We start from the raw sequence: 23,370 nt of genomic DNA on the forward strand, positions 1-23,370 counted from the left end.
CTGATGCCTCACAGTGAGAAGGTCCCAGGAGAGACTTGTGAAGGCCTTTCTGTGTGGAGTTTGCATGTTCTCCCTGTGGTTCTCTCCGGGTACTCCAGCTTCCTCCCACCATCCAAAGACATGCTCATTAGGTTCATTGGTGATTCTAAATTGGCCGTAGGTGTGAGTGTGAGTGTGAATGGTTGTCTGTCTCTCTGTGTTAGCCCTGCGATAGACTGGAGACCTGTCCAGGGTGTACCCCGTCTCTCGCCCGATGACAGCTGGGATAGGCTCCAGCAGACCCCGCGACCCTTCACAGGCACAAGCGGTTACAGAAGATGAATGAATGAATGAATGAATGAATAAATATTCAAAAGATTAAAATGTCATCGTAATATATGCATTCATTTGGTGGAATGTTTAGATATGAGTCCTCAGTTTCCATTAACACAATCAAATGATATGGTGATAGAATGTTTATTTACCAATTCAGAAAATAAATTTAGAGATGCCCATATTAATTTTAGTTCCTACCAAAAGGCAAAATAAAAATGTGGTCATTGGCAACATACTATTAAAAGATACTGAAAGAACTTCAGTTTCAAAAACACAGCATTTTCTGACTATTATCTCATATTTTAGGATACAATGGGTTAAGTTAGATAGCTTGCCTTGACTTATTTATGTGTTTTTTTTGTGTATGATGATTTTATCAGTGAAAGAAACATTAAATAAAAGCAAATGATGATTGTTTCCAGAAAAGCATTTATTTGGGCACATTTTGGGGTCAAATTAATCAGTATTTCACTAACAAGACCACGCCTCTTGATATTCAAAGAAGTTTATTTGACCAGGTTAAGGGGAGGGAAAGATAGGAGAAGGAATAGAGGGGTCGAGGGGATGGGATGAGAGTGGTCGAGGGGATGAGAGGGGTTGAGGGGTGGGATGTGGGGGGAAGGGATGAAGGGGTCATAGAGAAAGGATTGAGGGGTCAAGGGGAAGGGAAAGAAAACGGAATAGCGACTGATGGTCATCCTTGGAAGTCTAGACGTAGGAACCCGGGGAGAGAGATTCAGGGAGGGGGCTCCTTGACTGCAAAGGAGCTGCAAAGAGATTGTAAAGGAGAAGAGAGAACAGAGAGGGTTGGGGTGGAGGGGTTTGAGAACTGAGTCAAATGGGCGAGGAGAGGTTAGATGCGCCTATATAGGCAGGTGCAGGTAATTGGGCGTTTGAGACATGGCCTTGTTCCTGAATCTCTGTTATTTAACTTAATTTATTTATTTATTTTTAACACAGAGATGGCGCAAATAATTTCATCAACATTTTCATTTCAGTGATAAGAATCAGATATGCGAATCAGCAAGGGGCACTTTTCTGTCATGATTAAACCCTGATGACTTGGACTGTGGTTGGATGCACCAGCTCTGGAGAACAACTCCAGCCCCAGTAGCACTGACAGGTGAAGTTGGTGGCCCAGCCTTCGAGGTCAGCTGCAGAAGGAAGACCAACAGCCACGTACTTCCTCTCAACTTGCAAGATGCGGAAGTAGCTGGGGTTCAAATGCAGGTAGACGGAGGAGTCGTAGTTCTTCCTGACGCAGCGGCCCTTCCCCTGGCACAACACCTCACTGCAAAGCATGGCTGCTGCAGTCACATTGGCGACGTATGGGTTGAAGGTGGAAGTCAAGTACTCGGACAGAGACTGACAGGCAGCCTGCGGGGATATGAAGAGGTTTCCAAGTGAGAGTTGGGTAATTTATGTTATGTTTCGTGTTATCATATGTTTCTGATATAGTATTGATCCTCAGTGTGTATATCTATACCGTGACTTTGTGTTGTATGTATAGGAAAATTGCTTTAATATTAATGTCAAACAAGCTTGCATTTTTATTTAAATAAGTAAAATATATATTCATCCATTAATGCATCTTATTTTCATTTACATCAAGTACTGTATAGCTATTACATTAATGTGTATAGTAAGAAAATCAGAAAGCAATAACATACCTCTAAAAACTTCAGCATGAAAGCTGCCACGTGTCATACCTCATATTCAGTTTCTTGGAATTGGTTAGTTAAAAAACAATTGCAAAAAGTTTGCTCATTTTTGCTCTTCCTGCACAAAGAACACCACTCTAATTATTTTTCCATCCTCCACATGTGAGAACAGGAGGCACAGAATGGATTTTATAAAAATGAATACACCAAAGATAAACAGGCGCGAAACAAGATCAAGTATTACATCAGAGATTAGAAAATTTCCTTATGGGATAATAAAGGCTATCTATCTATCTAGATAAAAACAGGATACATCTCATTTCCCATTTAAAACAGGAGTGCAGGTTCTGGCCGAAATCAGTCAAACAAGCTTAGAATGGGACGACTAGGATTTCATTTTATTATTAGATTAGTTCAAATACAACTTCAAGGATCTGCCTGCCCTGAAGGTATGGTAAATAATGAAGACTGGAATGTCAAAGGGGACACTTATTTAAGTGATAAAAGTGACGTTTCAACAGGATATGACTGTTCTCCCTGTGTCTACATGGGTTCTCTCCAGGTACTCCAGCTTCCTCCCACCATCCAAAGACATGCTCATTAGGTTAACTGGTGATTCTAAATTGGCCGTAGGTGTGAATGTGAGTGTGAGTGGTTGTCTGTCTCTCTGTGTTAGCCCTGTGATAGACTGGAGACCTGTCCAGGGTGTACCCCGCCTCTTGCCCAATGACAGCTGGGATAGTCTACAGCCCCCCCGTGGCCCTTCAGGACAAGCGGTTACAGAAGATGAATGAATGAATGAATATAAGGCTGATATATGATCAACTGAGTCTTGTTTTAGTTAAGTGCAGCATATAATCCAACACTTCTTTGTAACTGGTGGAGGTAGAGCAGAGGTAGAAGCACTATTAAATAAACGCAAGTGAGACTAGTGGAGGTATGAGCTGGTCATTGATAGTACTGCACAGACTCTGGCTCCAAACCCGCAAGCTGGCACTGCCCATATCCGTCAGATTGACCAATGAGAGAAAGTGGAGACGGGTCGGCCATTTTTTCTGTAGTTTGTGGCTGAAACATGAAGGTGACTTTCACTACCCTGTTGTTGAGCCTCCTGCAAGCTAAAGGATAGCGTAATACTAAAACTTTGTGATTTTCACTGCAGCTGCTAGTAGGGACCAATCCATTTTTGTCTTCATTTGCACTGTACTTCTCTTAATGGAATATTTTTCTTGACATCAGCGCTTAAAAATGTCTTGTTAAAATGCTAATTCAGTCTTGCTAATAAGAAAAACTTCAACAGTAATAGGGACGCTTTAGTGTCTGTATGCTGAATTGGAATAGAATAATGAGATCGTTGTCAAATAAGAAGACATTAAGTTTGCAAAAAGACACAGAAGTCAGTTGAAGCTGTAAGCAGATATATTAACACGCTGATCCTCCTAAAAGAGGAAACAAGACTAATTATTTGCTGATTAAGCCTGCTCTTCTATGTTCCTGTTTTCAGACACAGTAACTGTCTTGACTGAACACAAACTTGTAAACTTTAGAAGTTTATGCACATTTGTGATTATTTTCAGAAACACTGAAGATGGCTGCATTTCTCCTCAACCCCTCAAACCGTGGCCATGTTAGGAAGGGTTTCAGTCCCTTTCTCAGTAGAATATTATTTTATTAGATTTTTTTTTAAGGTGCTGTATATCTTAATGATTAAGAGCAGACAAACCCATAATGTCAAGTTGTGGTTACCTTGTTGTTGTAGTCTTTGGTGCCTCCCCACATTACAACCCCAGACGCTCCCAGAGCTGCAGACTCTCCAACAGTGCTGACAAGGTCAGCCTGAAAGAGAATGAACCACACGAGAATTATAGACTCATTTTTATTCAATTCAGTTATTTGTTTCAGCATTATAAGAGATTATTTATTTTTCAAACTAGGGTTTATACTGGAAATGAAAAATATAGCCCAGAAGTCTCAATCTGAATATAAATTTGGTTGGGCAAAGTTAGATAATCAACATGATGAGTTGTTTTTTATTGTCAAGTGACTTGACAATGGGAGGTGGTCGGTGCTGATGGATGGGCATACAAAACATTAAACTTTTAGAAACTGCTATTCATTTCCTATTTTAAACTGATTGTCACTTGGTCCTCTAACCTAGAGGAGTGGAGTGGAGTTTGAGTCAAAATTACAGATGCTTATTAATGCTTTCATGTAGCTATGACATAGCAACAGAAAAGTAAAATCTTCAGGTGGGATATAAGCTGCTGTAAAAGAACCTTTGGAAAAAAAGAAATAAAAATCAGCATTCATTGCTACAATCTTGTTTTGTTTACTGTTCAAAGTTTGACTTTCAGCCAGTGGAACCAAAGCCAAAAACCCAGCCGAACCCTCACCTGACTTTGAAACTTCTGGGTCTGATCTCTGTACAATGGCCTGGAGTAGACGTATACTGGCACCGTGTAGGGACGTTTGGGCAGTGCTGCTACCCTGAGTGCCTCCTGGACACGGTTGCGAACAAAGAGTGCGGCCTGGGGGGTGTTCCTTATGGACAGGTGGAGGTAGACGGAGGGGAAAAGGGCTGTGCTGCGTTCCCACAACCACAGCATCTGGTTGTTTTGATCCTTGGTTCTTGTGGAGCACTTCCCTGTGTAGCCGGCTTTTTTCCATGCATAGTTGTAGCAGTCAGGAAACAGGTAGAAGCCCCAGCGGCGGCTTGGACGCTGACTAATGCCAAGACTGATGGTTTTTTCCATGAAGCGTCGTCCAGCCTGCTCAAACTGGCTCTTTGCCAGTTTGGAAATTTCTTGCGATGACAGAAATGGAGCCATCTGCAGAGCATGAGTAATGGACAACTTCTGATAAATACGTTTGGATCCCCAGTTCTGATCCCACAGGGGACGCCAGGACTCCCAGTCAATGACAGCCAGACCAGGAGAGGAATCCTGGGAGATGTAGTGATCTATTTGACCTCGGGCCTTGGCCAGATGCTCTGTCAGGTTGCCATTTTGGGGGATTCCACCTTGGTAAACTCTGTGTTTGACGGTGTCAGCGTTAGGATAGATGCCAAGGCGGTTCTCATAGAAGATGGTAAGAAACTGACCGGGGACTGCTGCAGGTGTGGTCACTGCTTGGAAGGCTGCAGTGTTCAGTGGGATTTCAAGTTTTCTACATAGGTCGGTGGGGGCATTCCATATAGCCACGAAAGGGTGGTCATGGATTAAGGGCGGCTCGGTAGGCGGCAGGGCATGGACTGAGTTGACTAAGATACAGAAGGCAACACAGGACAGGATGGGTGGAATCATTGTGATGACTCTGGGCAAAGGGGATAGACAACAAATAAAGATTAGCAACTAAAAATCACTCCCAGTTTACATTTAAATGTAATCCCTGACACCCTGCTCTAGCAACACTATCTCCTTATTTCCATGAAGGTTGGAGACGAAGTGAGAAAACACTGATGCACACTTGATGTTAAACCTTACATAAATATATAAAGTTAACTAAACCGCTGAACAAGCCTACTGTAGTAATTTTGGATTACAAGGTGAGTTAGTTTTTATTCTACACAAGTCATTTTCTTAATTTTTCTTTTTATTTCGGATTGAAGAAATCCTATGTTTTAATTTAAAAAAAATAAATAAATAATAACATAAAACTGCAAATAATTGTTAATTGTTTTATTTAACTGTTCCGCTTGATGTTTCTGACTAAGAACAATATATCAAAGAATTACTTTCTAGGCTAACCCATCTGCAGTTTTTTCCTTTTTACTCTTGATCAATGAGCATTTGTCCCACCAAAATTAACTGATTAAATTTGTGTGCATGTGACGAAGAACAAAACTGACATGACATCGACAAAACTGGAATAATGAACCTAGTAGGATATTTCCAAACACTGTCTTCAAATAGACATGCAACATGTTTCTGAACCATGTAATTAATTTAGTGCAATGTCTTTATGAGGACATTAAGAAGTATACACAGATAGGAGTTTGTTTAAGCCTTTAAAGCTGGACTGTTATAAACATTTCATTATTCCAAAGAAAGAAAAGCATGTAAAGTTACGAATTACTTAAATTTTGCCATTCATCTAAAATTACTCATTAATACAAAGAATACGTGGATGATCAATTCCACATTACATGAGTGTATCAAATAATCTCTGTTGTCATATTGTATAAGTTATCTTTTTGCAGTATATCATATTTTAACATGTCGTCTGCTCCTACCTGCTGCTCTGATGAGTGGCCTGTGAAGGACTGCCGACTGTTTCTAAACTTGTCCTTATTAGTTTTTTTGCTGTTTCATGTGTTGGTGGAAACTGCTACCTCACTCTGATCATTGCTTATCAGACTGATACCCTGACATCTGGTCTCACATGTGTTTCACAAGTCAGTTGATGAAATTCAATATTTCATTGTTTTCATTATCGTAACATATAGTTTTAGAATTTGATGCAGCATAGAAATATTAGATGCCACTTGCAATCAATGTCATGTTCACTGAAGATTTACTTAAAAAGATATCTGCTATCAAAAACAAACAAACACAAAAAACAACAACACACGATTTATTGTGCATTTGAGCAGGTAATGCATTGTGAGTGTGATTTTTGAGTTTTATTTGTAATTGCACCACTAGGTCTTTTCTCACATTTGCATCTTTCCAGTAATGAAAACTTTAACATTTTTAACAGAATGGTACTAAAATTGACCACAATGGAGTAAAATGAAAAAGTTGATGGGTTGATGTTATTTTCTGCTTTTTCTCATACAGTTGATGGGTGGACTGATAGCATGGATAACACTATTACTGCATGATTAAAGCATAGTGCCTTAAAATACAGTCTTGTCTTCCCTTACGGTAAATGTCTGCAGCTGTATCAGGACTGAAAGTGGACCAGTGGCCTCCTCCCTCTTGCATGAACTCGCAGTTCACTTTCCTTAACTCATCTGTTATTCTATTGCTACACTGTTTAAGCATGGAGTTGACAGAATGTCTCATCTTGCAGCACTTTTGTGCAGAATCCTTTTTAATTCAATTGTCATTTTGCTTTAGTTTCAGCTTGTAGCCAGACCTGATTGCCAGATGTACTTACGATAGTTGCCCCTGGTATGGCGTCATAAATACCAATTACAATACTGAGTCCTTAATACTTCAATTCATTCAGCATTTAAATTCAAGTCAGAATTGTTCCAACAAAACAAATGTGTCTCTTGTACCAGTGAAAAGGAGTAGTCCAATCAGTCATTGTCACATGTTTAATTATCACTTTCACAACATACCTCATACATACAAATCATACATTCATTAGAATAAATGTCTAACTTCTTACTCAGCAACTGATATATAAAAAAATAACTGACTTCTTTGTATATAGATTGAAACATCTGTAATATAATGGTGACTATTATTTATGTTTTCATATATGCATATTAAACCATTTACGTGGTTCTTTCTATTGAGTCACAGTCATTTTGCACAACAGTGTTTGTGGGTTTCATGTCATGAAGGAGGAAGCTTCTCAAAAAAAGGAATTCAAGCTTTGGGTGCCAGATACAGACTAACCTTAATGTTAATGTATCAGAATAATAATAAACTTAAAACCTTTATGTAAGAGGTCTCAGAGTTAGACTTTTTACTAATGTTTTCTCAACTTTTTCTTGTAAAAAGTTTGCCTCTTTTAAAAATAAATAATTATAAAAGGACATTATGTCCCAGACTGGGGCTTATTGCTCAGCCAATGTTGCCTCATTTCACAGAATGTTCTTGTTGGTGTTGTAGGTTCACACCAGCCGCTCATCAGTAACTCATCATTCGAACACATTTGTTCATTTTTCTTTTAAAGCCTCTGCCCCTGTTTTAACATGAACCCCAGAAAAGGCGATGTTTTAAAGGCACATATCTTTCAAATGCTTGTGTATGTCATCAGAGGATAAAGAACTGTAGTTAATTCTGGATTATTTGATCAGATTATGCATTTTAAAGAGTTTAGAAATAAATTTTTGTTACTATAGTGTACACCACTGTCAGCCTTTGACTTGTTTTCCTCTGAAGCGATATTCTCAGGTTTCTAGATGTGTTCTATTTTGATTGACCGTAACTTCTCCAGTCACATTGTTTCTTCTATTTATTTATTTATTGGAACAGAAACTATTTGTTACTTTGATGTTGGAAGAGTGACTTCGATGCATATTTAAAGCTCATCTTCATTTGGACCATTTCTGTGCCATAACTTGATGAAATTAACTGAAAGTCTACAGCAACACTGACAGCCTTGTTCGGCTGTGATACTCATCAGACAAGGCAACCACCGAGGGGAAGTTGTTCTGATGATTCACCATGGTCAGGACAGTTTACTGAAACATTTTATGTAGAAAGGTTGTACTAAAGAAGATTCTTTATTGGCAGTGCTTTTACATTCAGGTAACATTTTCATGTGTTGCATAGTCATTGGTGCATATGTGGTTTACAATCATGAAATAAAAGAAATAAAAAAAAAGAATAAAGAGCGATTACAGGAAACTGAGAACTGAACAAAATGTGTCTTAATTGAACTTTTGACAGAAATAATGAGACCTGAAATACAAGCAGTCAAAATGAGTTTCCTCAAGTGTGGATGAGTTCAACCTTATAGATGAGACAGCTTAGTATCAGCTTAGCCATACAGTGGAACCCTGGAGAAGGGCTGCTGATCCTTCACAAAGAAATGTTATCAGGATGCCTCTTTGTGGGCATATGCCATTTTTTCAGTAGCGTCCAACCATTAGGAGATCACTGAGAAGATCCCAAATGTGCTAGATCATACCTTTCGTTTGGCCTGGAAGCATCTTGATACCCCAGAGGATGAGCTGGAGGAGTAAGGAAAATTATGTCTAGACTAACTTGTACAAGGGAGAATGTACGCAAAGTCAATGGATTGACACAAGCAAAAATAGATTGGCTTTAGGGCGCCAAACTTGACATCAAGACATCTTTGCATTGGTCAAAAATATTTCAACTTGAATAATTTGTGCGTATGCTGAGGTAAGTCACTCCTCAAGACTGAAAGACAAAACTAGATCTGAAGCCCCTATCAGAATAAGTGCTTTCCAAAACAGTTTGCTGTTTTTTGTTCAGTTATCATGACGGATGAGGTTTTGGTCACTAGCACAGCTTAGATAAAGCTAGAGAGAAGTTTGTCAAAAGCAAAAAACTTTGAACGGGCAGAAGAGATATGAACGATCTGTTGTGTCAGAGTCAGACATTTCTTAAATTGGTATCTTAGACCAAACACACTAACACATTTGTCTTTGAAGAGACCATGGCCACTGTGGATTGAACGACATTGATTTCACACAATGTACGTGAACAAAGTTAAAAAAAAGTAAGTCTAAAAAACTTTGGCTTTAAATTACATTGACCTCCCTAAGCACATCCACTGGGATTTTGGCACTGACAGGGGACAGCACCACATTTAAATGTTTAAAAGAGAATAATGGGAAAGCTTATTCTGTGCATGTCTGACATCACAGTTTTGTTACTTCAGTCTCATGCCATAGCAAAATTATATCTAAATCCTTGGAGAAAATATCAGAAAGGAAATGAGCATCACATGGAAGCGTGGATCAAGACAGAGAAACAGACAGACCTGGATTCCTCAAATGAGGCAGGCTGGACTCAGGTCTGTTTAGGTTTGCATTCATGTCAAGTTTGAAAAGACTGCCTTTGGTTCTTTTCACATGCTTGTGGAAATGTGTTCAATTATTTGACCCACTTCCTGAGCTGTAGGAAAATGCGTTTCTCTGGAAATGAACCCACCAACCTGGTCAAGACGTAGGTCTCAAAGAACTCCAGAGAGTATGTGCCGTCTTTTACATGCTGTTCAGTGTTTCATCACGTTACATCAGCTCCAGAAACAGAAGCTGTTTGTCAGCCCATCGAGATGAGCTAAAATCCCAACCATTCCCATGCTGCTTTCTCCATATTGAAATACAATACGAGCTTTTCCATAGTCATTAACGGGTCAGAAATACATTTAAGTTCTGGTTCTTTCATACTTAGTGTTTAGGGTAATAAAGTCCACAGAAACAGATTCAATATATTTTAAAGTTGTTAGCACCTAAAACACACGCACATGAATGTGCCACATTCAAACAGGCTCAAATACGTGGTTTCCTAATAAACTATACTTCAACATGATATGTAGGCAACAGTACTAAAGAAAATACATTTTATAACGTCAAGCAAAATAACAGCTTGTTGTTGAGAAAGTCAACAAGTCTAATGCCATTACAAATAAACTAGGGTCATTTTAAAATGAGACATTTTAAATGATGGATTTAAAAACACCACAAGTCAAGCATTTGATCTTAGTGATTTGTCCTTTTTTCATTTGGCTGTGTGGCCACATTAGCACCCTTTGGTTTCCTTTGAAAAGCCAAACTAGAGAATTATCCTATGACCAGCCAGAGATGATTTTAATATTACCACAATCAGAAAAGCATTCCTGTCATCCAGCTTTCAAACTGGATGATCCTCATGTCAGACCTCCTATCACTGAGGGCGACTCAGCTCAAAAACAATATCTACTGTCATTAACATTCCTGGAAGAACTGATGTAGCTGCTGGCCAAAGAGGCAGTGCATATGGTTGCAGACGTTGAATACAGTTCAACTGGTTGAGCCGTGAAGCAGTCAACCAAAGCTTCATCTGTCCATATGCCAGACCTCTGTGTCATGTAAAGTGCCATCACACCCCTGATTATAAAGTGTCAAGGTTTTCCCCCACAGATGTGTTACTTTTCAACATAGCAGACGACTCAGCGTTAAAGGAATAGGAATACAATTGTTATCTTCCTAATGAGAGCTGTCTCAAACAGAAGTCTCAAATATGAATCTACTGCAGTCTGCTGGTTAGCATAGCTCAGCACACTGACTGGAAATGAGGGGGACCGCTTGCATAGTTCTGTGCTAGGGTGACGAAATCTGCCTCCTAATAATTCTTCTTTTTTGATTGAAAGTAAAAAAAAAAAAAAAAAATTCCCTACTGTATGGTGTGTTCACTGTATGGGCCACATGATTTCAGACTACTTTGGCTACTTTGCTGGCCTTTGCTGTTGAAAAATAACATCTGTCCACAGCTGCACTGAAACTTACTCCTCCTTCTGTAAGCCTTCATCATACAACCATCTTTATGACTGATAAGTTCAACAGGAGTATAAAGAACATCAGATGGTGACTGCAGGCGGTTGGTGGAGCAGCACTCTGGCCTCTCTCCCCCAGTTCACCCTGCTCATCCTCCCACTCCATCCTCCTCCTTGCTTGCTCGTCATCTTCCTCCTCCCTCCATGACTCGTCGTCCTCCTTCACTTTGTTGATGCTGTCACAGCTTTCGCCCTCATGACCTTCGTAGCAGTGGCAGCGAAACCTTTGTTTCAGCAGTTGCTGTTCGTGCTCCGAGTGCCAACCAGTGACGGTAAAGTCCCCATTTCCGGAGGGATGGATGTGGTAGCTGTCAGCACTCAGGTGGAGGTAATGATGGGCGACAGGGTCCCGGCGGATGCAGCGGCCATTGCTCTGACACAGGAAGTCGCTGCAGACTTCAGCGGCCCGTGTCACATTGGTGATGTACTGACCCAGGCGGTGGCTCAGGAAGGACTTCACCGTGGTGCAGTTACGCTGTAGTAATGGTACACAACAATCATGACGTGATTCTTTCATGGTTCTTATAACACACTATCCGATATTTCAAGTGATCTCTTAGATGTACTATTGGTATGATTTTTTTATTTGACAAAGCAATGATGACCTGAGTTGGATAATTTGACCTCATGGCCTTGGACCAGCTGGATGTAAATAACAAGGAGGTAACATGTCTAAGTTCTTTCACAATACATACATGGTGCTGCCCTCTAGAGTCTGACTACTGTATATGTATAGTCTTGGTTTGTCCAGAGTCTAATTTATCAAGAAACTTTGGGAGTGTGAAAGCATTCAGTCAGAAAAAAACACTAGATCTTCCAGTACAACAGCACATGCAGTATGACTGTAATGAATAATTAGCTGACAGAGTCAGAGGGCATATACCTACCCTGGAAGAGGTCAGATTAAGGTCTCCCCAGATGACAAATCCTGCAGCTCCTAGAGCAGCACTCTCCCCAATGGTGTGGATCAAGTCTTTCTACAGGAAACACAAAGGCACAGCCCTCGAATCACATGGCCCATCTCTAGCAGTACACACTCACAAACATACACCGATCAGGCATAACATTATGACCACCTTCCTAATATTGTGTAGGTCTCCCTTGTGCCTCCAAAACAGTTGGGACTCATCAGAGAATGGACATGGGCCTTCTGAGGGTGTCCTGTGGTGTCTGGTAACAGAATGTTGTTAGTGGGGGCCTTTGGGTCCTATGGGTTAAGGGGAGGGGCCTCTGCGGATCATCCCACAGATACTTGATCAGTTTGGGATCTCGTGAATTTGGAGGCCAGGTCAACACCTTGTGCTGTTCTTCATGTTTTTTGAGTTGTTCCTAAAGCGTTTTTGTGTGTGTGTCTGTGTCAGGCTGCATCCTGCTGGGGATGGCTGCTGCCTTCAATGAGTGTCATTGCTATGGGGTGGGGGTGTCTGGTCTGGTCTAGGTGGGTGGTACATGTCTAAGTAACATCCACATGAATGCCAGGTCCAAAAGTTTCCCAGCAGAACATTGGATTGTCACAAGATGGTCAATGTAATTTACTTCTCCCAGTCATAATGTTATGCCTGATTGGTGTAGATACAAATATATACATAAATATGTACAAACAGATGTATTTTATGTGACTACAGAGAGTAATTGCATGTGGCAAAGAGCCTGTTTCAAGTCTTGCTCTTAAATGATCATATAACTTTTCACTGATTATTTTTTAAAATCCTTAATCACCAAACCATGCTCTGCATCTGGATTTCTGTGGATCTCCACTAGATGGCAGCAGTAAATAAATTCACAAGCAAAGTATGACCATTATTGGACTCAGTGAGTTGCATTTAAGTTGCATTAATTTGATATTGAATTATCTTCTGAAGATACAACACTTTTAATAGTTATTTATATTCAAATATAAATTAGTTTAGAATGTAAATATTTCTACTGTATATAAACAACCAAAGAGAGGGAGGTGATTGGAAGTTTGGGAGTTATGTATAACAGACATATTTATTTTACTATACACAGGTTTTGATTTAACCTCTTTTAAACTCTGGACCTCGACAACAGACCAATAAAATGAATACAATGCAATGCACTGCAGGCACAAATGAGTATACTATGTAAGACTCCACTTTGAAATGTAAAGCTGGATCTGCAGAAATTCTCTGAGAATGACATTTAAAATAATTCATTATATATGACTTCTGCACACAGTCACTGTTGTACACTGTTGTACACTGTTGTGATGAACTTTGTCTTTACCGTGGTGAGGAAGGCCAGGGCCTCATCTCTGTAGCCTAGCCTCAAGTACACATATGTGGGAAGGTCATACTCTTTTGAGGTCAGCGAGGCAACTCGGAGTGACTCTCGGATCCTGTGCTGGGAGAAGTGCAGGTTGCCGATGCTGTTCATGTGGTTTTTCCTGATCGCCACAGAAGGGAAGAGAGCTGTGCTGCTGTTCCACAGCCACAGCAACTCGTCATTCCTCAGCCTCTCCAGCAGGGGGCAGAAGCCCGTATAGTTAGGCTCATGCAGGTTGTAGTTGTGGCAGTCAGGATAGAGGTAGAAACCCCAGTGGGCATTGGGGCGAAGGCGTGTGCCTAGCTGAATAGTCCTCTGCATGAATGCCTTTGCACTTTTCTCAAACCGCCGCCGTGCTAGCTCCTCCACCTGTGCTGCAGTCACATTGACATACGCCTTTATGGTCAATTCCCTAGACTTGCGGCGATAGATGTCCTTTTTGTGCCAGTTACGGTTCCACTGAGGCCGCCAGAACTCCCAGTCAATGACAGCGAGGCCACGGAAGTCCTCTGCAGGGATAAAGTGGTTGATATCCTGGTAGGCTTTGAGTAGGTGATGCTCCAGACTGCAGTTCTGTGGCAGGCCACCGTGCATGGCAATGCCCTGAGGGTTGTAGTAGGGGTAGTAGCCCAGCCGGTTGGCATAGAAGATAGTGACATTCTGGCCGGTCCAATCAGCACGTGGGCTCCCATGGATGTGGAAGAGGCGGTCAAGGTTGGTGGTAATGTTGTATTTGATGGTGCACATGTCTAGCGGGGCATTCCAGGCAGCAATGAAGGGCTTCCGGCCAATGAGAGGCAACTTGGCAGGTTTCTGACCGAAGGCGGCATGGAAGAGCAGGAGCAGCCAAGAGCAGGTGAGAGCTACAGGTACAGCGTGGTGGGAGGAAGATGCCCCACCCACTGGCACCACAGGCATTCTGGGGTTCAAGAGGAGAAGCTGTCAATCATCCTGAGGAGAGAGAGAGAGAAAGGGAGAAAGGGAAATGAGCAAACTGAAACACTGAATATTATTATTTTCATTTTTTAAACCATGGGAATTTTGCACAAAGATTCTCATGACCACAGGTATTCCACTGGTCTGGTCTGCATTTTATTGAACTATGTATAACCTTTTCTTTAGAAGTTTGCATGAAGGGATAGTGTTAGGGGTGGGTTTCAGATCATTTCAGTGTAAACAGTGTTTTTATAAATTATATTCAGACATACCTGGATGAATAGATGGTTAGCGTATTTGTGGAAAAAATATAAAATAAACACCTGTTACATGTTGTTAATAGACAGACCTGGAACAATACGTATAACATCATAACTGGAATTCCTCCATCATCTGCAGCCTCCCAGAATCCACTTGTAGCATCGCTGCTAGATCCATTTGGCCAAACATCGGTCAACACTTGTAAGGTACGTGTATACTGAGACATTTTCAGGGATATCGCATGTATGCCAAGTGGCCCCACCTTGAGTCCCAACCCTAAGGTTGAGAAACTCCAATGTCTCATGCAGCATTTCACAGTTCTGACAGACTGACAGAATAAGCAGCAGAGACGCTGAACCCCGAGCTTTTAATAACAGTGTGAAATATTTCAGCCCGTCTGCAGAACTCTCTTGAACTTCGGTTGCCCTTTCGACTGTTTTATGTTGTTCAGTGAGTTTATGGAAGTCACAGTTTGATGAGCTCAACAGTTCCTCTGAATTTACCTCAAACGAGTCATCTATTACTTCTGCCATGGAAATAAATGCTTGTTTTACTGTTCTTTCCATCTTTGACGACAATAGTGGATCATGAAAGCTTCAGGCATTTGATTTTACTCGTTAAGTCTGTGAAACCATTCTGCACATCCTCTTATTGACTAAGCCCTTGACTATTCTGCTATATTTGGTTCTCAGTTATTTAATTATTGTACACTGAGCCCAACGTGACAATATTTCTGGGAAACTAAGGATGCATTTTATGATTTAGTTTTATTATTTTCAACAACATAACTATTCCATTTATCAACAACATTCCAGTACTTGAATATAAATACTTAAAGTAGATTTCATCCTCTTGCCAATGCCTGAGAGACATATGGTAAATAGTTCTTGGCTCATTTTTGTGCCACCCAAGGTTAAGAGGTCAAACAGAGGAAGTCAGTTAACACCCAGGGATTGGGTGCTTTAGCTGGATGGACGTCAGCTTTCCTTTCCACATCTAGTTCTCCTCTGACCAGAGCTGAAGCCTCAGGCCATAATGATAGACTTCCCTGCCAAATGTCTCAGCAAGGTTCTGTGTTTGCCATGTCTCTGTGCCCCGGAGCAGTTTTTCTGTAGCAAACATTCAGCCAAAGAACATTAGATAGCAATCAGATGTCTGCATTCCCTACCTCAGATATTTCAGTTGAGCTTATTTGTGCTGTTCAGTAAGATTCAACTACTGTTTTTACCTTATAGGCTGAATATTCTTAGCTGAGGTGACATTCTCATTTATTAGACTGTCACACAGCGGTGAATTTGTTTTCTTTATGCGTCTCGTGACTTCCTGTTTTATTTTGAAAACTAACTCTCCTCTCGTTTCAGGTCACTTGGCCTTCCTCTTGTGTCACTGATCTGATTGTCTTCTCCGATTCCTGATTGTTTCCACCTGTTTCCCATTACCCTCCTGTATATATGGTCTGCGTGTTTCGTTTTGTCTCATCGGTCATACCAGCCTGAAATGACCAAGCCACAGCTAAGATTAACTTTTCAAGATTCCTTACTTAGTTTTTGCCTCCTAAGGAGTGATTTTTTGTTCAAGATTTTTTGTTTCCCAGAGCACTCATTTTAGAAAAGTTTTTTGTAAGTAATAAAGCCTGCCTTTTTTTTAACTGTCTTCTGCGACTGAGTCCTCAATTGTGTCCAGGCTTGTCATAGACATTGTTGGGTCATATTCAATTATGTTGTAGGCTATATAGGCTAGGTTGTGTGTGCTGGCGTAATTCTGTAGCTACACCACTCAAATGCTAGGCCCAGACTATCAGCTGTGTAGAGTTTCACTGTTTACTTCAAACAACGGTGAGTGGAGCTGAGTGGCTTATGTCAGAGTTGAAGTTAATAATCCTTCCAAGACAGATTTCACTGAAATCACTGTAGAGAAGACATCTAAGTTCTTATAAATTAACATTATTCTAACATTTATACTGAACTGTTTTAAAGTGGTAACAAGACATTTTTGTTTTCTGTCGACTAACAGTGATTACCTTAAGTCCAACACAGGCTAATGTGTTGTTATTCTCTTACTATGTTGAACATTCAGTCTAGCAGAGTATAAACTTTAGAAGCACTACATCTATAATTAACAGGCTTTTTTTTATTTTTTTTTTTTTTTTTTAGCCAATCTGAAATGTGCAAGTATTTTCCTTTCCTTGTACTCCTGCCAGTTTCTTCTCATAGTTTTGGAGTTAATTGGACTGCTACACTGGACTGCTCATTTTTCAAAGCAGACTGTACTACAGCATTACAGTAAATGTATGAGCATTTGGCTCTCTGAGCTGGGCTGAAATCATTTCCATCTGACGCTGGGCAGAGAGCAGAGCAGACATGATTTGACCAGAGGAATGCTGTGATTATTCTCTGCGGAGACTTTCTGTTCAAGCTAAAAATCTGAAGGGTTAGGGATCTGTCACCTCTATGGGTTAAGTTTGAAGACAGTGTGGCAGTGGCATATTCTCATTTGACTGAAATGGATGTAGCATTTTGCATAATTTCTGTTGCCTCATAGTCATGGTGATGTTTTTTTTCAGATGGAAATTTCAAAAGTGCTTAGGTTTTATGTCACGCAGATGGGCTGGAGCCACACACATCAAACCGTCGTCTGACTACAGTCCACCTGAGAGGCTGAACTGAACCGAGCATTCATGCGCTCCACTTGGCAGTTCTCATCACAGTTAAAGACAGAAGGAGCAGCCTCAGCCTCCGATGACACACATTGGAGATCATGTTTAAAGTTTGGCTTTTTGTCAAAATGAGTTATTTATCCAGAGTAACTTGGAGCCATGGGGCGGTTTGGCATCAATTAAGATAACAGTTTGTTGATGTCTGTGGTTCTTGTGGAGTGCCTCCGCTCATTCAACAAATACATGAAAGAGCGAGACCGTCTAATTTTCAGTGTCTCTGTTGGAAAATTGGGATGGATTTAAGCCACACTTGCCAATGTCTGATGTATCTGAAAGCTCTGCTGACTCTCAGCATTGTTACTGAGGATTCCTGAAGGTTGAGGCGAAATCAGGAATGCATGCATTTCTCTGTAGTTCTGCACAGCTGATAACAGATCCTTGTCTGCGTATTCATGCAAAGGTTGGATGAAAGCTACATTTTTATCTTTTGTGTACGGCTCAGGGAGTTGCCTTACAAACCTCAGCAACTCTCAGCAACCTCAAAGAAGAACATTTCACACCAGTTACTTTTGGAACGTGGGGGAATTTTATGCCCAAAGAAAATGTTTTGATCTCAGGAGTAAGTGTAACTGACAGTTTGATGGGGGCATTTCTAAGAGGATGGAAAGACGAGAACAGTGTGAGCACTTTCAGAGATGCCAGGAGAGGGAGGCGCATGTCCCGGGTTTGATGTGTGGGAATCGAGCCGAACCCCTGATGGAGGGCCAAGGGCCGGAAGCCAAAATAACAGTTTCCCTCATTTAGTCCATCTGTCACATAAATACTGTATGTCCCAACACCAACTGGACCACCATCACCAAGTCACATTATATTGTTATTTAGAAAGCATCTGACAATTCATGTTTCATTTTTCTTCAGCTGTTTTTGACTGTATTTCCGATGAATGATCATAATTAAATGGTTGCAGTAAGAGAGCATAAAAGAACAGAGGCTGTCTTTGTTGAACCATCAAGTCCTACATTACCACATAGAGGAGGACTTTTCTACTTTTTCCTTTGCTACTTTACATGTAAACAAGCCTGTGGTTTGAAGGGATCACAACATGATCGGCTAAAATTCTGCTGCACAGTTTTAAAAGAATATATTCAGCCAGCTTGTTTCTTGTTCATTACCAATGTTATATCTTTGGACTCCTAAAACATTAATTTAATGAAAAACATTTTAGTTTGGTTGCTAAAAGAGTTGTGGGGTTTTATTACAGCCACAAAACTTTGGTTATAACAAACAGCATATTGATGATTTAGCACTTCTTCAAGCCTTACTAATAGCTGACCAAAAACCTAATGAGGCTGAAACCAGAAGTAAGCTAAATTAAAATCTAAATGGTGAGGAGTGGGAATGAGCTCACCAATTGGAATTTTTTCTTGTGCAGTGGAAATTTCCTAACATTATCTGCCATCACTTATCCGCGAGAAGATGACAGAAGAAGCAGTTTGAGCAAGGCAGTCTAAGTGTCCTTAGCTACCCAGTCACAGACCGGAAGGTATGTACATGCCACAACATGCCACTGACAATCCAATGTTCTGCTGGGAAACCTTTGGACCTGGCATTCATGTGGATGTTACTTAGACATGTACCACTCACCTAGACCAGACCAGGCACCCCCACCCCATAGCAATGACACTCATTGATGGCAGCAGCCATCCCCAGCAGGATGCAGCCTGACACAGACAACAACTAAAAAAAACATGAAAAAACAGCACAAGGTGTTGACCTGGCCTCCAAATTCACTAGATGTGTTCAGAATTCACAGTACTCTAACATTAGCTCCCCTTAGGTTCATTGTCCTATTAAGGACTAAGCAAACAAAGCTAAGAAGATAAAAAGATATTTAATTCGTTTGGTGGTATCTGGAGTTTCATTGGTTTCCTCCTAGCTGAATGCAACCAAGATACCTTCTTAGAGAGGTGTCCAGGTGTGATCCTGGTCAACCAAACAAGCTGACACTAAGCTCTCTTCTCATACCTAAGCCCATCACTCTCTCCCTAAGTCCACACACCATGTGAAGAAAACTAATTTCAATTGCTTGCATTTACAATCTCCTTCTTTCAGTCAGACCTTTTGACCAAAAGTGGGCATTGGTACCTACGATGGATTTCCTAGTGACAGACAACACTTCATAATACATTTCATGTAGTGATATTATGCTCTTAAGCAAAGTATCAGACAAACCAAGTGACAGGCACTTACAAGAATCTAGTTTTCTAATGTAAATCAATAGCTTAGATCAGAGGTGTCTGCTCTGCTATCTTCATACAGCGCATACAATTCTCCAAATCTGCCTTTAGCTTCCCACCTCCATCATCTTTTCAAACACTGTGTTTCATGACTCTGCAACAGGACTTTCCATGAGTCACACATGAAGCTGGTTGAACCCTGCTAACCAGAGCAATGAGTGAAGCTTTTTAACAAATGTTCCTGGTAAGTGAATGTGGTCATGATTCATGTTCCTAACGTGAAAGCCTGAAAACAGAAGTTGGAGTGCAGGAACCAACGAAGGCTGAAACCTTTCCATTGAGCTGAGCCAGAGCTAATCACAGAGCCTGGTGAACGCAGAGGCTCCAGAAATCAGTCTGCCAGGACGAAGACAATTGGTGAGTTTGGGTTTGGGGTGGCTCTGTCAGACAAAGAAAACAGATGGATAACCTCAACGTATGAGTGGGGACTAAAACATTGTGATGAACAGTCAACCAATAGTTAACCATCCCATTTTTGTTTTACCTCACATCAATCTCTCTTATTTTAAGGTTCCGCTTATTCTTTGCAACTTGCTATTGGCTTGTGTGGCCACAAGGGGGTGACATAATTCCAACCCACTATCGATTGAGAAGTTACTTTTGTCAATATGGTGTTGACTTATAAAATGTTATTATAGTATTATTTGAAATTATAGACATGCACACTGCTGTGGCTCAGTCGGATTATGCAAAATAGTAATAACTGTTAAAATCTCCCAAAATATGTTATTGCACTATTTAAAAAAAGAATAACAATAAAAATAAGCCACTTTGAAATGGCAATTTTGTGTAATAATCTTGCTGGTAATGCTCATAGGAAGCACCCTTAAATTACTTTTACTTCAGTAAATGACCTAAATATTTTGCCCACCACTGACATATACAGCCAAATGCTTTGCGTATCAGTAATGCTGATCTTCTGATTAAGTGAGTAAAGCTGACTATGTAAGTATCTAAGTATTTTTTATTTTAAACTGACATAACAACAAATTATGATTTTGTGGGAGATCAGTATTTACTTTTCTACTTTGATTTAACTTGACACCAGGCATGCTTACAGTGAGATGCACCGAACCTGATATTACACAAGGATATTTATCATAAGATGCTCATAAAAGGACCCAAAAACACATCACAATGGGCAGGACGTGAAAGAAAAACACATGCTTTACACACAAAAAGTGGGTACAAGGTTACAAAACGTAGGCTGGCAAACAAAGCACATGGAGAATCTGGAGACCAAGAGAAACCAATGTACAAGCAAGGTTTGGGAAATATCTAACAGAGATCAGGAACAACACTGGACAGCTAAAGAACAACAACTACCTGGCTGATGAACTGGGAGTATATGCGTATACACTGTATATGGTGTGAGGAATTGTTAGCAGAGTGGAAACAGGTAAACAGAGTGGTGGGGAAGATCAGGCAAGGCAGCCAGAGGGACTTCAGGGGAGAGTGGCTGGCATGCAGAGTCTCTGTAAATCATTTACATGTACTGTATCTTTTGATTGTCTGGTTATTCTTGGTTTGCAGAATTCCTCAGTGAGATACACGAAGACAGATCATCTTCCAGATCCACTCTCCTCCAATCTTTCCTCGTCTCATTTCACTGCAGAGCTTAATGCACAACCCTGAAATCCCATTAGCTAATCAAGACACCCAGCTCAAAGCTTTTGATCTTTAACCCCAGACAATTTTAACCCTGTGTGTGTGTGTGTGTGTGTGGAGGGCAGGCTGCAAAACAACATGCTCCCATAAACAGAAGAGAACTTTTTATGTGCGGCTTTGATGAACTTTAATCCAGCTTCCCTCACTGACATTCCTCAAAAACCGTGTTCTCCTGTGTCGCCCGCGTTTCTATTTACTACAAGTCCTCATGAGTTAGAGCATCTGCTGAATGACTGAAACGTCACTTAAATAGGACCTTTGATGTGTCTATTACACATGTGGATGCTAAGCTTTTTGCCTACTGAAATAAAACGTCACTTGCTGTGTGTCTGATTTCTAAATGAGAAAACTTTTCTCTACCGTGAGGGTGAGCCAACATTCCTTGCATGACATGGCACCCACTCCTTCTCCCCCTTCCTGCATCACCCAAAACATTGCACTCAACCCATGCTCTAACTGCCGGGGTTGCCGCCTCCTTGGGGTTTTAAAAACATACGCTGCGGTCCTCTTTGTGTGACAAAACAAACTCTGCAGGAAAATCACACATGATCTTTGATAAAAATAAAAGCCTTCCATATTTATCTGGTTAAAAAAAAAAAAAAAAGAAAGAAAAAAAGAAAAAAAAATGGTTCTACAATTTAAGAGCTCACCTGTAGATGCTGCTGTCTCTTCTTCCTCAGGGGTCACAGCAGGGGTCATGGTGGCTCTCAGCGCCATACGTTCAATGGGCCTGTTTTCATTCCCCTCTGTCAGTGTAAAACACAAGCCAGCCATCCACACTTATATACAGCCCAGAGAGGAGAAGAGAGGGAGGAGAAAGCGTCACCACCACAACACAGCGATTAGAGAGCTGAGAAGGAGGGAGGGAGGGAGAGGGGGGAGGCGAGAGGCATAGAAACACAGCAGAGAGAGAGAGAGAGAGGTTTTAAATCCCTCTGAGTTTTCTGAGATCGTTTGAGGTCTGATCTTCTCTAGAAGTCTCAGCTCGTCCACTTTACTCGGTCTGGAGCTCAGACGTAAGCACACAGTCATCAGCACATAGTGTGTCAGTGTGTTCAACTTGAATAACTGGTGTTAAATACACAAACTGCAGCTGAACAAATGATGCAGTGATTGTACAAATCCCAGTATCTACAATTCAGCCATTACAAGAATACAACCTGAATGAAGATTTTAACAAATATACGCAAAGTGTGCCTGCAAGCTGTCTGCAAACAAATGTGCTATTATTATGTTCCAAATGTAGCAGTTTAACAAGTTTAACACTTCTTTATGGGTTTACTTCATAAACAAGCACTTTATTTAGATACAGTTGTGTGGAAAAAGTCCAGCACATCAGGGCAGATGACATATTTTGTAGATTTCTGAGTGTGAAAAGACGTAAACGAAACCTGCAGCAAGCACACATGTACGGTATATTTATTTTATGAACTTCATCTTCCCTTTTTTAATTTTGTGTCAGTGTAATCATCATATAGAATAGAATAGAATGTCGGTTTAATGAATCAACTTCCACTATCAGTCACTGAAGAATAAGATGAAGAACTTGCTGCTTATTAAGGGGAAACAAAAAGGCAAAAGAGTATGTTAAAGGATTAGGTCAGTTAAGCAGTTGACAAAATGGCTGTTCCATGTCATTTATTTGTGTTTATTTTCAATCAGACTGAAAACAAACATGATGAACAACAAATGATACATGTCAAAATTTTTGGCAAGTTATTTTTTGCCACTCTTCAATGAATCTCTACAAGAGAGGTGGCGTGTGTAAAGTTAGTTAGCATGACTCACAGAGTCTCAAATGTCACATTACCAGGAAACGTTATCTTCTGAGGCAGTTAGATAATTGCAAGACAATCTTTCATGCCAGACTTCAAGCTATGTCTTTGTAGCAGATCTAGAGAGCTGCAGACAATCAGCTTTCTGTTGGGCACTACTGACAGCTAAGGGCGTGTTTGAGGTCCGAACTTGACAACAAGAGACAGCAAGAACTGTCTACCATTTGCTAACCACATGGTTAGCCTCATTGATGCATACTAACTTTGCAAAGTCCTCAGTCCATAGAGGGATATATATGACTCATCCAAACACTGCCAGGGGTTTCTTT

General features: G+C 40.7%; 1 protein-coding gene across 1 annotated transcript; it reads right to left on the reverse strand.

The window, feature by feature from the left end:
• Positions 1 to 851: 851 nt before the first annotated feature.
• Positions 852 to 22,011, reverse strand: hyal4 (hyaluronidase 4). The gene is made up of 8 exons (XM_084555920.1): positions 21,917 to 22,011; positions 13,410 to 14,399; positions 12,050 to 12,139; positions 11,143 to 11,637; positions 6,208 to 6,215; positions 4,370 to 5,288; positions 3,723 to 3,812; positions 852 to 1,692 (listed from the first exon to the last, which is right to left on the reverse strand). The coding sequence occupies exons 2-8, from the start codon at positions 14,364 to 14,366 to the stop codon at positions 1,363 to 1,365; spliced, it is 2,889 nt and encodes a 962-aa protein (XP_084412046.1). The 5' UTR covers positions 14,367 to 14,399; positions 21,917 to 22,011; the 3' UTR covers positions 852 to 1,362.
• Between the last annotated feature and the right edge of the window lie 1,359 nt (positions 22,012 to 23,370).

Source organism: Chelon labrosus (genome assembly GCF_963514085.1).
Source record: "Chelon labrosus genome assembly, chromosome: 11".
Lineage (NCBI taxonomy): Eukaryota > Metazoa > Chordata > Actinopteri > Mugiliformes > Mugilidae > Chelon > Chelon labrosus.

Coding starts and splice junctions, on each gene's coding strand:
- hyal4 (XM_084555920.1), bottom strand. CDS start 14,366: ATGCCTGTGGTGCCAGTGGGTGGGGCATCTTCCTCCCACCACGCTGTA. Junction 11,638..12,049: donor TTAATCTGACCTCTTCCAGG/GTAGGTATATGC, acceptor CCATTACTACAG/CGTAACTGCACCACGGTGAA. Junction 1,693..3,722: donor CCAAAGACTACAACAACAAG/GTAACCACAACT, acceptor ATATCCCCGCAG/GCTGCCTGTCAGTCTCTGTC.